Source organism: Panicum virgatum, chromosome 7K (assembly GCF_016808335.1).
Source record: "Panicum virgatum strain AP13 chromosome 7K, P.virgatum_v5, whole genome shotgun sequence".
Classification (NCBI taxonomy): Eukaryota; Viridiplantae; Streptophyta; class Magnoliopsida; order Poales; family Poaceae; genus Panicum; species Panicum virgatum.
In genome coordinates this window covers 32,688,180-32,700,576 of record NC_053142.1, presented here as the reverse complement: position 1 = coordinate 32,700,576, position 12,397 = coordinate 32,688,180, and the positions used below count along the sequence as shown (strand labels likewise).

Sequence of the window (12,397 nt, the reverse complement as noted above, 5' to 3'; positions counted from 1 at the left end):
GGCGGCAGGCGGCAGGCGGCCGCCGTCAACCGCGCGGATCAGGGAGGAGGAGCAGTAGTGTGCGCTGACGTGGATGGCCTTTCAACGTACGTGGGCCTTGCCTTGCTTTCTTTTGTTACGGATCATTGGGCTTGGTTGGGCTAGACAACTCGGGATCAAATGGCCCCTGTTGAATTTTGCAAGATTGCTGTTGTGCTGTACCTGTACAGCGCCTAGCCCGTGGTGCCTGGTGCCTGCGCCTAAACTTTGAAGATGTAGAAATCAGATGCAACCAAAAACATTCTAGTTTAATTAAGAAACTTAATTAAGTCTATATGGGCTAGTTTGGTTACTACGGTTTGGCGAGATGAAGTATGGGTACTTTGGGTAGTGTGTTTGATTGCGGAGTAGTGGTGTGTGGTTATTTTGTCCGGGAGAGGTAGTGTTGGATGGAGAGGTTCACGTTGATGTCCTAATCCAATGACCGATATCGTTTCATGTTGTCGTTGTAATGATTGGTCTGAATGCATTCTTCTTTTCAATATAATTGGTAGCTCCCAATTCGACTGGTTTAAAAAATCCCTTTGTAATTCCTTCCTCTTGTACCACACACAAGTCATCACCACCACAGTCTAAACTAAATCCCACTGATCGTGTGCACAAATTTATCGACACACACGCGTATATGTTGCGGCGCAGCACGTACGGTGCATGTGCGTGTTTCACTTTTGATTCTTGAACCCTGCACTAGAGCCTAGATGTCACGGTCATGCGAGTCTCGTTCTTGATTCTTGAACCCTGCACTAGAGCCTAGATGCCAAATCACACGTATGTGCTTATAGTTATACTGTACGTATACCTGTTGAGAATCTCGCCGAGAGCATGGCCTATGCTGGCTATGCAGCAAATCAGGGAAGAGGAAGAAAGAGAGCGTGCAAGAGTGAAGGGAATGGGAACATGCGAGAAAGTGTTAATGGCGATCCTTCCCCTCCTCGCTCTCGAGTGTTGGAGAGGTGAAGACCTTGCTTGTGTTCTTTCTCGATGCCTCCCATTCCTATTGTTCTTGTGTGCTCTTTCCTATTCCTTATGGAGCTACTACATCCCGGAGAGCGTCATCATCATGGGCACTCAAGGGGCCAAGAAAAGAGAGAGAAAAAATGGCGCCGGCCGATCGCTCGCGGCATCACGTGCTTGTTGATCAGACCTTGCCGTTGCCGTTGTGGTCGTCGATGTTCCTGACGGGGCCCTTGAACCACTTCCTGGCGTCGAGCGCCCACCAGAGCATGATGAGGCCGAGGCAGACCCCGAGCGCGATGGGCGCGTAGTTGAAGGTGTCCATCTTGATCGGGTACGTGGTGGGGAGCAGGAACACGGCGCAGGTGTAGCAGATCCACAGGAAGGCGACGAGGCAGACGGGGCGGCTGGCGGCGCCCAGGTAGAAGGGCCCCGGCCGGAAGTCCTCCTCCCGCATAACCATGCGCGCGAAGATGGGCACGGCGTAGCCGCCCACCCACCCGATGGTGGCCACGGACGTGATGGCCGTGAACACCACGTTGAGGCGCAGGATCGGCAGGCCCAGCAGCGCGCACACCGCCGCGCACAGCCACACCGCGTTCGCCGGCACCTTGTGCCGCGGGTGGATGCGGCGCCACACGGACGACAGGGGCACGCCGCGGTCGCGCGACAGCGCGTACACCACGCGCGCCGCGCTCGTCGTGATGGACAGCCCGCCGAAGAAGAAGGAGCCCCAGATGACGAAGAGCAGCACGATGGCGCCCACCGAGCTGTGGTACCGCCCGTGGAACGCGTCGTACAGGATCTGCGCCGGCACGAACGTGCCGGCCGTCTCGTTGTTGGGGTCGTACAGGTAGCTGAAGTCCTGCCCAGAGCACAAAACATCTATGCATCAGCTTTATTTCAGAGAATTTTGGTTGGCTGCACTGCAATCTGCACGCATTTCCGTTCCAAATTACCTGGATGCTGAAGGTGAGCGCGAGGATGTACGCCCACCCAAAGACGGAGATGATGCCGATGCTGGAGAGGATGGCGATGGGACCATTCTTGTCGGCGCCCTTGGTCTCCTCCGTCAGGTGCGCCGCCGCGTCGTACCCATACAGGGAGTACTGGCTCACCAGGAAGGACAGGACGACGGCGTAGGCGCTGCTGCTGATCCCGGTCACCTCCGGGGCCGTCTGGAAATGGGTGAACACGTACGACGCCGGCTGCGTGGTCTTGGCCACCAGCGGGAGCATCACCACGATGACGGTGCCACCAATCACCTGCAAGCATCAGACAACAGCGCAAGTTGGCAACCAGACCATGTGCGAATGGCTCTCCAAATGTAGCGGTGGCAGCTGAGTGAGAAGGGACTGCTGGTACCTGCCACCACATGGAGATCACGTCGAGGAAGGCGATGACCTCGAGCGCAAAGGTGTTGAGCACGGCCCAGATCAGGGTTAGCCCGATGTACATGACCAGGAATAGCCAGCGCGGGGCCAGGTAGCCACCGCCCGTGTTGGTGCCGGTGCAGAGTAGAATGATGCTCTGCAGTACCTGGGATCCTGCATATGCCTGCAGCATCAGAGCGGCAACATGAGTGGAAAGTAAGTTCCCATTGTTTCCGCATAAGCTCAAATGAAAAGTTTTGAAAGACATGATCAAATGGAAATTGCAATGCAGAATAGAACGCTTATATTTGGTATAGTACAGCTATCATGAGTTGGCATAACAGGCTGTGCTAATCCAAAGAGCAGTGAAATGGACAGTTAATAGTTTCCGTGGTTTCCATGTAATACGGATCAAATGACCTGATCATATGGAAATGACAGGGCAGATTAAACATCTATATTTGTATTTGGTATATAGCACGACTGATTATGAGTTGGCATGACAGGCTATGTGATTGGAAATACATGACTAGCAAAATGGACAGTTAATAGTTTGCGAAAAGCACACGAAAATTTTTGAAAGACCTGATCAAATGGAAATCACAGAGCATGATAGAACATTTATATATTTGGTATATAGAATGACGGATTATGAGCTGGCATGACAGGCTCTGTGATTGAAAATATATGTACTACATGAGTAGTAAAATGGGCTTGTCTCTGTTGTTTCAAAGTAAGGATCAAACGGAAATCACGCGCCAGAACAGAGTAAGATTGCTAAAAAAGATCTCGAGCATATGACGAGATCAGCTATAAACAGAGGAGCCGAGCGTACCTGTGTGCCAATTCCGGCAATGAGGCCAATTGCCTCCAGCCAAGCGCAGCACCAAGATGCCAACGGACCCCATACTGGACCGGCCAAGTGCGCAGCCCAGAAATACAGGGAGCCTGTGGTCTGTTTGCAAACAGAAAAGAACGCGTCAGCACTCAGTTGCATGCAGCTTTCGCCGGAAGAACAAACACAAGCGTATAAGAATAATGCATTGAAACTATTTTTCAGCGGTGCCACTCAAAAGTCAGGATAGCAAAATTTCAAATTGTAAGGATGTGAGGTTAGACTGAAGAAAATTAGCAGCACATCAGAGCTATATAATTTGGTGTCTGACATTTATCTGTCTTGTTTTTAGTTCAGAAATCAGAAAGCAGACAAGTTTCAAAAGAGAAGGGTTCAGTATGCAGAGTAGTGACAGAGTCACAAGAGACAGGTACGGAATTAAATAAGAAATATTGCTTAACACGTGGTAATAACAGTAACAGTTTAAATAAAAAGACACGCAAACGATGGCATGGCGTTGAACGCTTTGAGAAGCCCTCCTAGAAAACAAAATTTTGCATGGCACCATTTGAACTGAACACGACTGACCAAATCTCTATCGACAAGGAAATCGGGCTTCAGGCCACACTAAGGCAACTAACTAGCATCAATAATCAGATAACAGAGACTGGGCAAACAATCTCGAATCAAGAAACGGTAGCGAGAGAAAGCGCACGAATGCGCGTACCGGGAAGGAGGAGCAGATCTCGGCCATGGCGACGCCGACGAACCAGGTGAAGAAGGAGACGACGACCCAGCCCCAGACGAGGGAGGCCGGCCCCGCGTACTGCAGGCTGGTCCCGTACAGCGGCGTGATCCCCGTGAAGAGCGTCATCGTCGAGAAGGAGATGGCCAGCGTCTTGAACAGCGTCTGCAGGGGACACAGCACTAGTATCAAGTATAGTATCCTCCCTCATCTTGAGAACCGCAAGAGCAAAACTAGTAGCTCACGATCCAGCCTCGAGAGGAAGCCGACCGAGATCACATTTCTACTACCGATGATGTTATGCTTATAGTAGAAAAAAAAACAGAGAAAATATTTATACGGCTCGTTTTTTCATCCGTGACTGGTTTTGCCAAAACCTGATCGCGGCCACATCTATCTACCTCCAAAAGGCCAGCAACAGACTAGTACAAGCACGCGGAGGACGGATGAAAAAGGAGGCGTGGAAAACCCATCTCACCATCTCCCTGCGGAGCTCCTGCTTGTACCCGAGCTCGTTGAGGCGCTTCTCGCCGGAGTCCACCACCAGCGCCTCCCCCCTCTCCCCGTCCATGGCTGCGGGCGGGCGGACGGACGGACGAACGAAACCCGCGCACCGCTCCGCGCCGGGTCGCCTCCTCCGACCCCTCCGACCGACGAAGCGCGCGCGCGCGCGCAACCCCCGCCGCCGCCCTTGGACTGGACGGGTCGTCGCCTCGGGGGACGGCGCGCCTTGAGAAGCGCGCCCGGGGGCGGGGAGGGAGGAAGCGCGAGGCCTAGGCGCTCGTGGGCTGTGGGAGCAGAGGGGGAGAGGAGGTCAGGGTCCGGGACCGGGAGGTCGGGGCGGCGTCGGCGTGCGGCGCGGCTGCGTTGCGTGCGCCTTGGCCGCCGGTTTGCTTGGCGTTGGTTATATGCAGGAGCGGCAGGGCAGGCGCAAATATTTCGTGGGGTGGGGGGTTTGTTAAGCCCCTCGGGTTGACTAGACGGGATTCTCATTCGCCCGAGACAGCTCGCCCGTCTTCGCCTGCTTGCCTGGAGGAGTAGCTGGCTAATTTAGTAGTACCGTACTAGCATGGAAAATGGCATGCGCACACTCGAAGTGTACCAAAGGCAGGGCCCTCGTGACGTTCACAGCGAAAGTGCTGCTTCTGTTCTGCGCGCACTCGGGCACGCTGTTCTTATTTGTGTCAAAAAAAAGAAAAGAAATCAGACTCTAGTACAGATCGTAACAATACAGTCTAAACTTGTTGTAGGTTGTGAAATGTTCAATTCCGATCTGCTCCATATTATTCAAAAAGTCTCAAAACTAACCCTAAGCCGAGGGAACAAAGGCCCCATTCGGATGCACTACTTTTGGCTGGCTGGAATGGAGGACAGGGTGGGTGAACAGTGCTATCTGATTTTGATGTTTGTGCTGGCTGGCTGGATGTGCGGGTGTTTGCGGATGGAGCCGTGCGGAGCATCGTGGCTTAACCACCAACCGTTCGGCTAAATTCACCCCAGCCAGACAAATTTAGTGCATCCGAACGGCGCCAAACATGTCCGTGAACGGGGCAAAGGTCGCACAGTGTCTTTCGGTGACGAGTTCCGCCTGCACCGTGTGCTTCTGGAAGGGACCACTCTACCATGTTCACGCACGCCACGTGAACGACAAGCTAAGTTTTCTTTTTCTTTTTCTTTTTTTTTCATGTATGGCCGCAAACAATGCCCGTATTGGCGTCTTCCTCGTAAGTTTAGCTATCTTATCCCCATGTAGCATCACTATTCTAAAATTTCCAATTTGGGCGCACGCGTATGCATATGTTGCTTCAATTTTCAACGTAATAATATTTTTTTATCAAACGTAGTATTTTTTTTATTGTTGCTGCTGCAGGGGCAGGGGCGGGCCCACTTGGTATGCATGTGTATTCATTGAATACCAATTATTTTTGCTAATCCATAGTATTTAAAGGTATAATCAAATGTATATGTGTGAACAATAGGTATAAAATAGCCATTTTGCTTTTGTGTTTTGAATTTTTGAATACACAGCCTTCAAATCCTGGGCCCGCCACTGTGCTGGGGGCGCCATGCTTCGATCGAGGGCAACTGAAACGCCCTCTACCGCCTGCATCGACCGGTCGTCTGGCCAGCGCATGTTGCATCCATCCACACTTGATTGTCATCGCGTTCAAACGGGACGGGTCCAGCCGTAGCGGCCGTTGACTGGACCCATCCAACTATCCAAGTGAGCAATGTCGTCGGCCAACCAAAGTCACAAAACTCCTTTCTCCCCCATCTCCTCCTCTATGCTCTCCTCTCGTGCGGCAGGCGTAGCAGTCCACATGTAGGCTGTAGCTATCGGATCCTGCACAAAAGTCCAAAGAAGGCCTTTGAAAAAGTCCGGGTGCCGACGTAAACAGAGCAAACCACGCACGCATCTTTCAGTGGGAGGGGCGAACTCTATACTCTACCCTCTCGAGAACAGAAGTGGATAGCGACATGAAAATCTGCAGAGTTTGTCAGGTTTGCTCTTACTCTTCCATCAATAAAAAGAATAGTTTCTGTTCCAAGGAAAAAGGAAAATAATTGTTTGGATAAAAATCTATATAACTAATCCTGGTGCATTTCCTTGCACCAGGAGGTGGCCACATCGGCAAGAATGTATGGGCCGTCGGATCGGTCGATCCAACGACCAGAAACAATTATAGAGCATTTGATCCCATACGTGGGACCTGTGGACATGGTCCCACATGTGGGCCCCGTAGGACCCGACAACGTGGGTCCCACAAGTGGGCCTCACTATGGACCCTCAGGACCCACAAGTGGATCCCACCATATGTGAGGCCCACAGAACCAATTATATGTGGGGCTTACTATAGTTTTTCAACAAAAAAAAACCCTCTGAACTCTAATAAAATCAACCGCACTCTACCTACGTCGCTCCACATAAAACTCTATGAACTTTGGTGAAATCAATTTGCACTCCACGAACAAAAAATCTACAGAAAACACATCAAGACTTCTGCAAAACCAACCCGCTTAATGTATATTGGTGACGGGTTAAATCGCCTCACACATTTACACACTGCATATACCACAACATTGACACGTATGATGACTGCAACATACAAGCTTTCTCGCTACGGACGCATGGACGATCTGGGGACGTAAATTTGGCGAAAAACCACTGGACCTTTGGTGAAATCAACCCGCAGTCCATGAATGGCAATTTTACAAAAAAAACTCCGGTCTTTGTGAATGTCTACAAAAGACCACCTGAACTTCAACGAAATCGACACGCACTATTGATAGCAACTTTATGAAAAAAAACCCGCTGGTCCTTGGCGAAACCAATCTGCACTCGATGAACATCAAATTCACAGAAACCCCCCTAGAGTTTTGCGAAACCAACCTCCTTAATGTGTATCTATGACGGGTTTAATCGCCTCGCACATTTACACACTGCATATACCACAACATTGACACCTATAATGACTGTCACATACAAACTTTCTCGCTACGAACGCATGGACGATCCGTAGACATATTTCAACAGTCTACACCTCACACACATACATTTAACAACCCAAATCAAATTTGACTGAGTCAGCAATAAAACTTTATAACCAGACATATATATATATCCATGACGAGCCTCTCGGGGGCGCCAACGGCGCAACATTTTTCTAGTGCGTACCAAAATACTGTAAAAGTTCAGGAGAATCTGAATCATCATGTGGCTCCGATGTCAGTTCAGTAGTTTAAAATCAAACTTACCAGAAAGAGTAACATTTGGAACGGTTTTATATGGAGGTGTGTGTGAACGAACGAACGGGCCATGCGCACACTGAAACGCTGAAAATGCATAGTCAAGTAGCCATTCCCCGCTCGTAGCCGTAGAAGAGAACCGGCGTTCTCCTTCGTTGCACGTAATGCTGACGGCGCGGTGCGGGAAAAAAAAATGTTGGCGTGCCACCCCGCAGCATGTTTACGCTTCCAAACATAAGGCGGCTCACGTTCAACAGAGAGCGCCGAGCAGACTGTACACCTCGAACCCGTTCACATGTGACATGTCGCCATGCCCTTTTGTGTCCCGGAAACGAGACGAGACCATGCACGCGCTGCCGACTCGGAGAGAGGCAGAGCAGCAAGAGATTGCTCCATCATAGCAACAGCCCCACACATGTCAAATTAACATCCAGCTGCCGGTCAACTTTCAGTTCCAGCCTGCAGCCGACAAGAATGAACAAAATCATGGGGATGTGATTCCGCAGAACTCATGAAACGATCATCATTAGGGCAAGATTTCGGGACAACTTGGCACGTGCATGAATTTTATGGATGACACTTGACTTGGGGACACCAGCATCAGCCATTTTTCCACCAAGCGACAGCGAAGTACAGATTCTTGAAAGGAAAAGGGGCGACGACAAGTCTTGCTCTTTTGACCAGCTCCCAACTTTGCGGCTGGGAAGATATTCCCATGCGACTATCTAGCCGCTGGAATAAAAAGTAACAGCATATGACCAGGTCGCCAAGGTCCTAGTATGTTAATACAGCTCCTGGACATACCATAGTTGTATTTAATTACGACAATTTGACAACCTGAATGCCCTAACCTGAAAATCATTTCTTGGTTAGTACCATTCTCAATCTTAGAAAGAACGGCAAACATACAGACTAGCGCGTTTTTCTACAGGTGGGGAAAAAAACCCAACCCTCCTAGGAGGAACTTGGCTTTTTAATTAAGAAGAAGAAATAGGCATTCACTCAGCAGTGATCGGTTTCACTCAGTTTGTTTTCTATAGTATTAACATCTATTAGTATCACTTGAATAATAATGATAACATATTTCCCTAGAACATAATGATGATAACACATTAAGTTAGCTCCAACAGCCTGCAACAGGACAGTTTTGTGTCACTATAGTATGCTATTCATATCTGCACAGGGTGGGGCCAACTGGACACCATCATAGTATCAGTTGCATTAATCAAAGGTATCTACATCGGCCATTATTCTCTCTGCTATGTCATGTGAAGGAGACAGGCGAAGAAAAATGGTCCCAAAGAGCCCAATTTCAGAATGTCCAAAAGAACCCACTGAAGGGTCCAATGCTTCTTTTAATGGAGATATTGCCCACTGAGTCCAATGCTTCTTTTAATGGATATATTGTACGCTTCTTTTATGGAGAACAATGGGATGGTTAAACATTCTAGCCTGAGAATATAATTTATAGTTTATCCATCCATATGAAAGAAGTTTATGCGCATGTGCAAGTTAGCCTTGTTCTTGATTTTTCTAAATAGTTAGGGAATGGAGAAGGCGAGCTTTTCAAAAAAAGAATGGAGAAGGCGCTAATCCCTATATGGCAATACCATTGGATGCAAGATTGCAACATATGACCTGTTCATATAATAACATCTTATCATATTAAAAACACAAGAATTTAAGCGCCGGTATCTGAACATTCTATTGTTAGGACTTAGGAGTATATAGTAATGATTTAATGAATTGCAAAATATCAGTGATAACATAAGAAACAATTTAATCCTAGCTCAATGAAAATAGGATCAAATCCTGAAGCTGCTACGATTACACAGGTTCGCGCTTGATCCTTATTTCCATGTACTATAAACCATAGCTATTTAAAAGTTTAGCTTAAATTTATATAGGTTGGCATAGACCAGAATTTAAATTAAACGTCTGTATATCAGGTAAACTTTTGGGACTTTAATATTACTTTGCTTTCTCCCTCTTCCGCTATCTCTTCCCATCCCATGTCCAATCTAAATAATATTTCAGGACATGTAGCATTCAGATTCTAGAGTAATACTGTTACTGCCTAAAACTTCGTCCGAGATATTATAAATGTAGGTATGCCAGATTAAGAATTGTAAGATTATAGCACTTTACTGTATTGCTTGTGAGGCAAACATAACCAATCAGCAGAAAATGAAGCTAATTATCTAAACTGAAATAACTTATATCCTTAGTCACTGATAATTGATAAAGGTATAATGGAATTTGGACAACAGAACACAGCAACCATTTGATTACAACTCTTTTTACAAAGCAAGAAACAAATATTTGGGACTGTATTTTCAAGCGGAAGGAAATTCTGGAAAAAAAGAGAGAAAAGTGTCATACCTCAATTGTTAAAGACCACTATACAGAATCAAAAGAATGGAGAACTTGTTCCAGAACAGTTCTAGTCTGGCTGTCCAAGGGCTTCTCCTGGGCATCTGAATAGGCAATATTGAGAAGATAGAGCTTCCTTGAAGCAACAAATGCAGCTGAGAAGATCCGCTTCATCCCTCCCCTGGTGCTATCCAGTGCGTACTCAATTTCATACACTGTCAGGCCACCATGACCTGTTCTCTCTCCAGCTGAAATCACCTCAGCAGACTTCGTGCTTTCCTGTTTTAAGTGAAAAGATTCAATCAGTTGCTTGGAGCCTCCTAGCACTGATTCACCGAACATGGCAAATGAAGTACATAGACCACAGGTATCAATCAGAATCCTGATCAGCACGTTAGCAGTTCATCTAAGTATGACACTTCAACTGTCACAGTGTGTGGCGTCTGCAAGCATTCATAAGTGGCACTGAACAGAGGAGTTGCACTGCCAGGAAAACATTGTTGAGGCATTTATACCTTCTTCTTCTCTGCCTGCAGAAGCTTGTCGGCAACAAACTGCGGCGTCCCAAACTCCGTCAGCGAATTGAGCCGGACAGGGTTGACGACAACCCCAATGTTGTTCCTCCCTTTCCCCTCCTGCTGAAACAGCGCCGTCGCGCCCGCCTTGTCCACCTTCACCAACCACACAGCAGCAGCACAAAAATTCACATATGCGATTCACAATCCCGAAGTACACAAAGCATCCTACGCTGCTGCATTACATTGTTACGAAATAGTTACGTCGTCGAGGTTAAGTAATCCTCACCTTGGGCCAGGAGGCCGGCTTGAGGAGGGTGAAGCCTTGCTCCTGGTCGGTGTACCGCTCCAGTTCTAGCCCCTCTGGAACTCCACTTTCTCCTTGTGCTTCCGCCGCCGCCGCCGCCGCCTCGGACGCGGAGGCGACGGGGAGTTGCGGCCACGAGGCGGGGAGGGGGAGGAGCAGCGCGGCGGCGGACACGGCCCTCCGGGTCAGGACGGGAGGATGGGAGGGGGAGGTCTCGCATTTGGGCGCGACGGCTCGGGCCCGATGCGGGCGGCGGCGGTGGCGGCCGCCGAGCGCTAGCGGCGGGCCGCAGCGGGGAGAGACGAGTGACATCGGTATCTCGTCGCGGGGGCTATGCCGCTGTGGCGGCTCTGCCTCGCCGCTCGTTATCGCGCTTTGACACTGACTGGTGGGTCCTGTAGAGATAATGGGTTGGGCTGTATATATGATTGGGCTACAGCCCAGACCGTAGCTCTTGAAACGCTCTTCGTATTCAATTTCTTAATTATACAAATGCAGTCTCCCAAAAGATCTAAAAATTCTGGTGGCAGAACCTACTTATCGAAATTACACCTCTCAACTCAACAAGAGTACTCACAATTTCATGAATTTGTGATAATCTAGCATACTAGCGAAGGCTGGAAGAAATCTGCCGTCGCCACTGATAGTATCACCAGTAGCCAGAGAGATGATTCCACTGAAAGGGAAAATGGATTTAATCTCTTTTCAAAGAGGACTAGACCAACATACTTTGATTCCTGAACACTTCGCTGCCGGAGAAATGACTCTTCCTCTGGAGGGGATCTAGTACAAAATAGAAAGCCAAATTGGAACGTCGGAATGAAGATCCAAACTTTAATCCAATTACTAGGTTCGTGCCCGTGCGTTGCTACGGGCTGAAAAAATTCAGTGCAATACAAATACCGCTTATTGAATCCATTCCGAATACTAACAATCTAGACTGTGCTTGATTCGAAACATAGATGACATTCAAACTCGTGGCGTGAGTTCGGAACCAAAATGGAAGAGTCATTCATGTACGTATAATATATTCCAAGACATTCAAGACAACTATATGTTGATCTGGAGCCATTGAACCATCTAAACTATTTATAGAGAAAATAATGCGGGACACAGGTCTAAGGAAGGTGTGTAAAAACTATCAAGGATATTCTTTTTCCAACATGAAGGGAGCTCAGTCATGGAGGGAAGCATGATCTTTGTCCAAAAAGAAAGCTGATAGGCAAGAGATTCGTACAACAAACACCGTCGCGGATCCACCGCAAGCTCCCGCATCCAACAAGCATCCCGGATCTGCACCAAGGCCACCGTCTTTGCCATTGTCTGTACTCCGCAACAGACACCTATGCAAATATGTTTGGGAGCAATTGATTAACTTTTCAGCACAAATAACAATTGCTCTAACAGTGCTTAAGCATTTGACATAATTCAGCTAGTGATTAACTTGGCTGGCGATAAACCAAATAAGATTACAAAGCGGAACCTATATAACTTAATTAGCTTTTATAT

The 12,397-nt window shown here is 48.3% G+C and overlaps 2 protein-coding genes across 3 annotated transcripts; both read right to left on the bottom strand.

Moving 5' to 3' along the window:
* Positions 1 to 740: 740 nt before the first annotated feature.
* LOC120641030 (amino-acid permease BAT1 homolog) lies at positions 741 to 4,882 on the bottom strand. Its single transcript, XM_039916988.1, has 6 exons — positions 4,425 to 4,882; positions 3,929 to 4,111; positions 3,202 to 3,321; positions 2,359 to 2,550; positions 1,953 to 2,258; positions 741 to 1,858 (listed from the first exon to the last, which is right to left on the bottom strand). The coding sequence occupies exons 1-6, from the start codon at positions 4,515 to 4,517 to the stop codon at positions 1,178 to 1,180; spliced, it is 1,575 nt and encodes a 524-aa protein (XP_039772922.1). The 5' UTR covers positions 4,518 to 4,882; the 3' UTR covers positions 741 to 1,177.
* Positions 4,883 to 7,662: 2,780 nt separating this feature from the next.
* On the bottom strand, positions 7,663 to 11,233 carry LOC120641029 (psbP domain-containing protein 2, chloroplastic-like). Of its 2 annotated transcripts, none has more exons than XM_039916987.1 (4): positions 10,871 to 11,233; positions 10,582 to 10,737; positions 10,076 to 10,345; positions 7,663 to 8,152 (listed from the first exon to the last, which is right to left on the bottom strand). In XM_039916987.1, exons 1-3 carry the CDS (start codon positions 11,198 to 11,200, stop codon positions 10,094 to 10,096), a joined length of 738 nt encoding a protein of 245 aa, XP_039772921.1. In that variant the 5' UTR covers positions 11,201 to 11,233; the 3' UTR covers positions 7,663 to 8,152; positions 10,076 to 10,093. The 2 variants fall into 2 exon arrangements, with proteins under 2 accessions (XP_039772921.1, XP_039772920.1); XM_039916986.1 differs by lacking the exon at positions 7,663 to 8,152 and adding an exon at positions 8,169 to 8,544 and having other exon boundaries at positions 10,871 to 11,232.
* Positions 11,234 to 12,397: the final 1,164 nt, after the last annotated feature.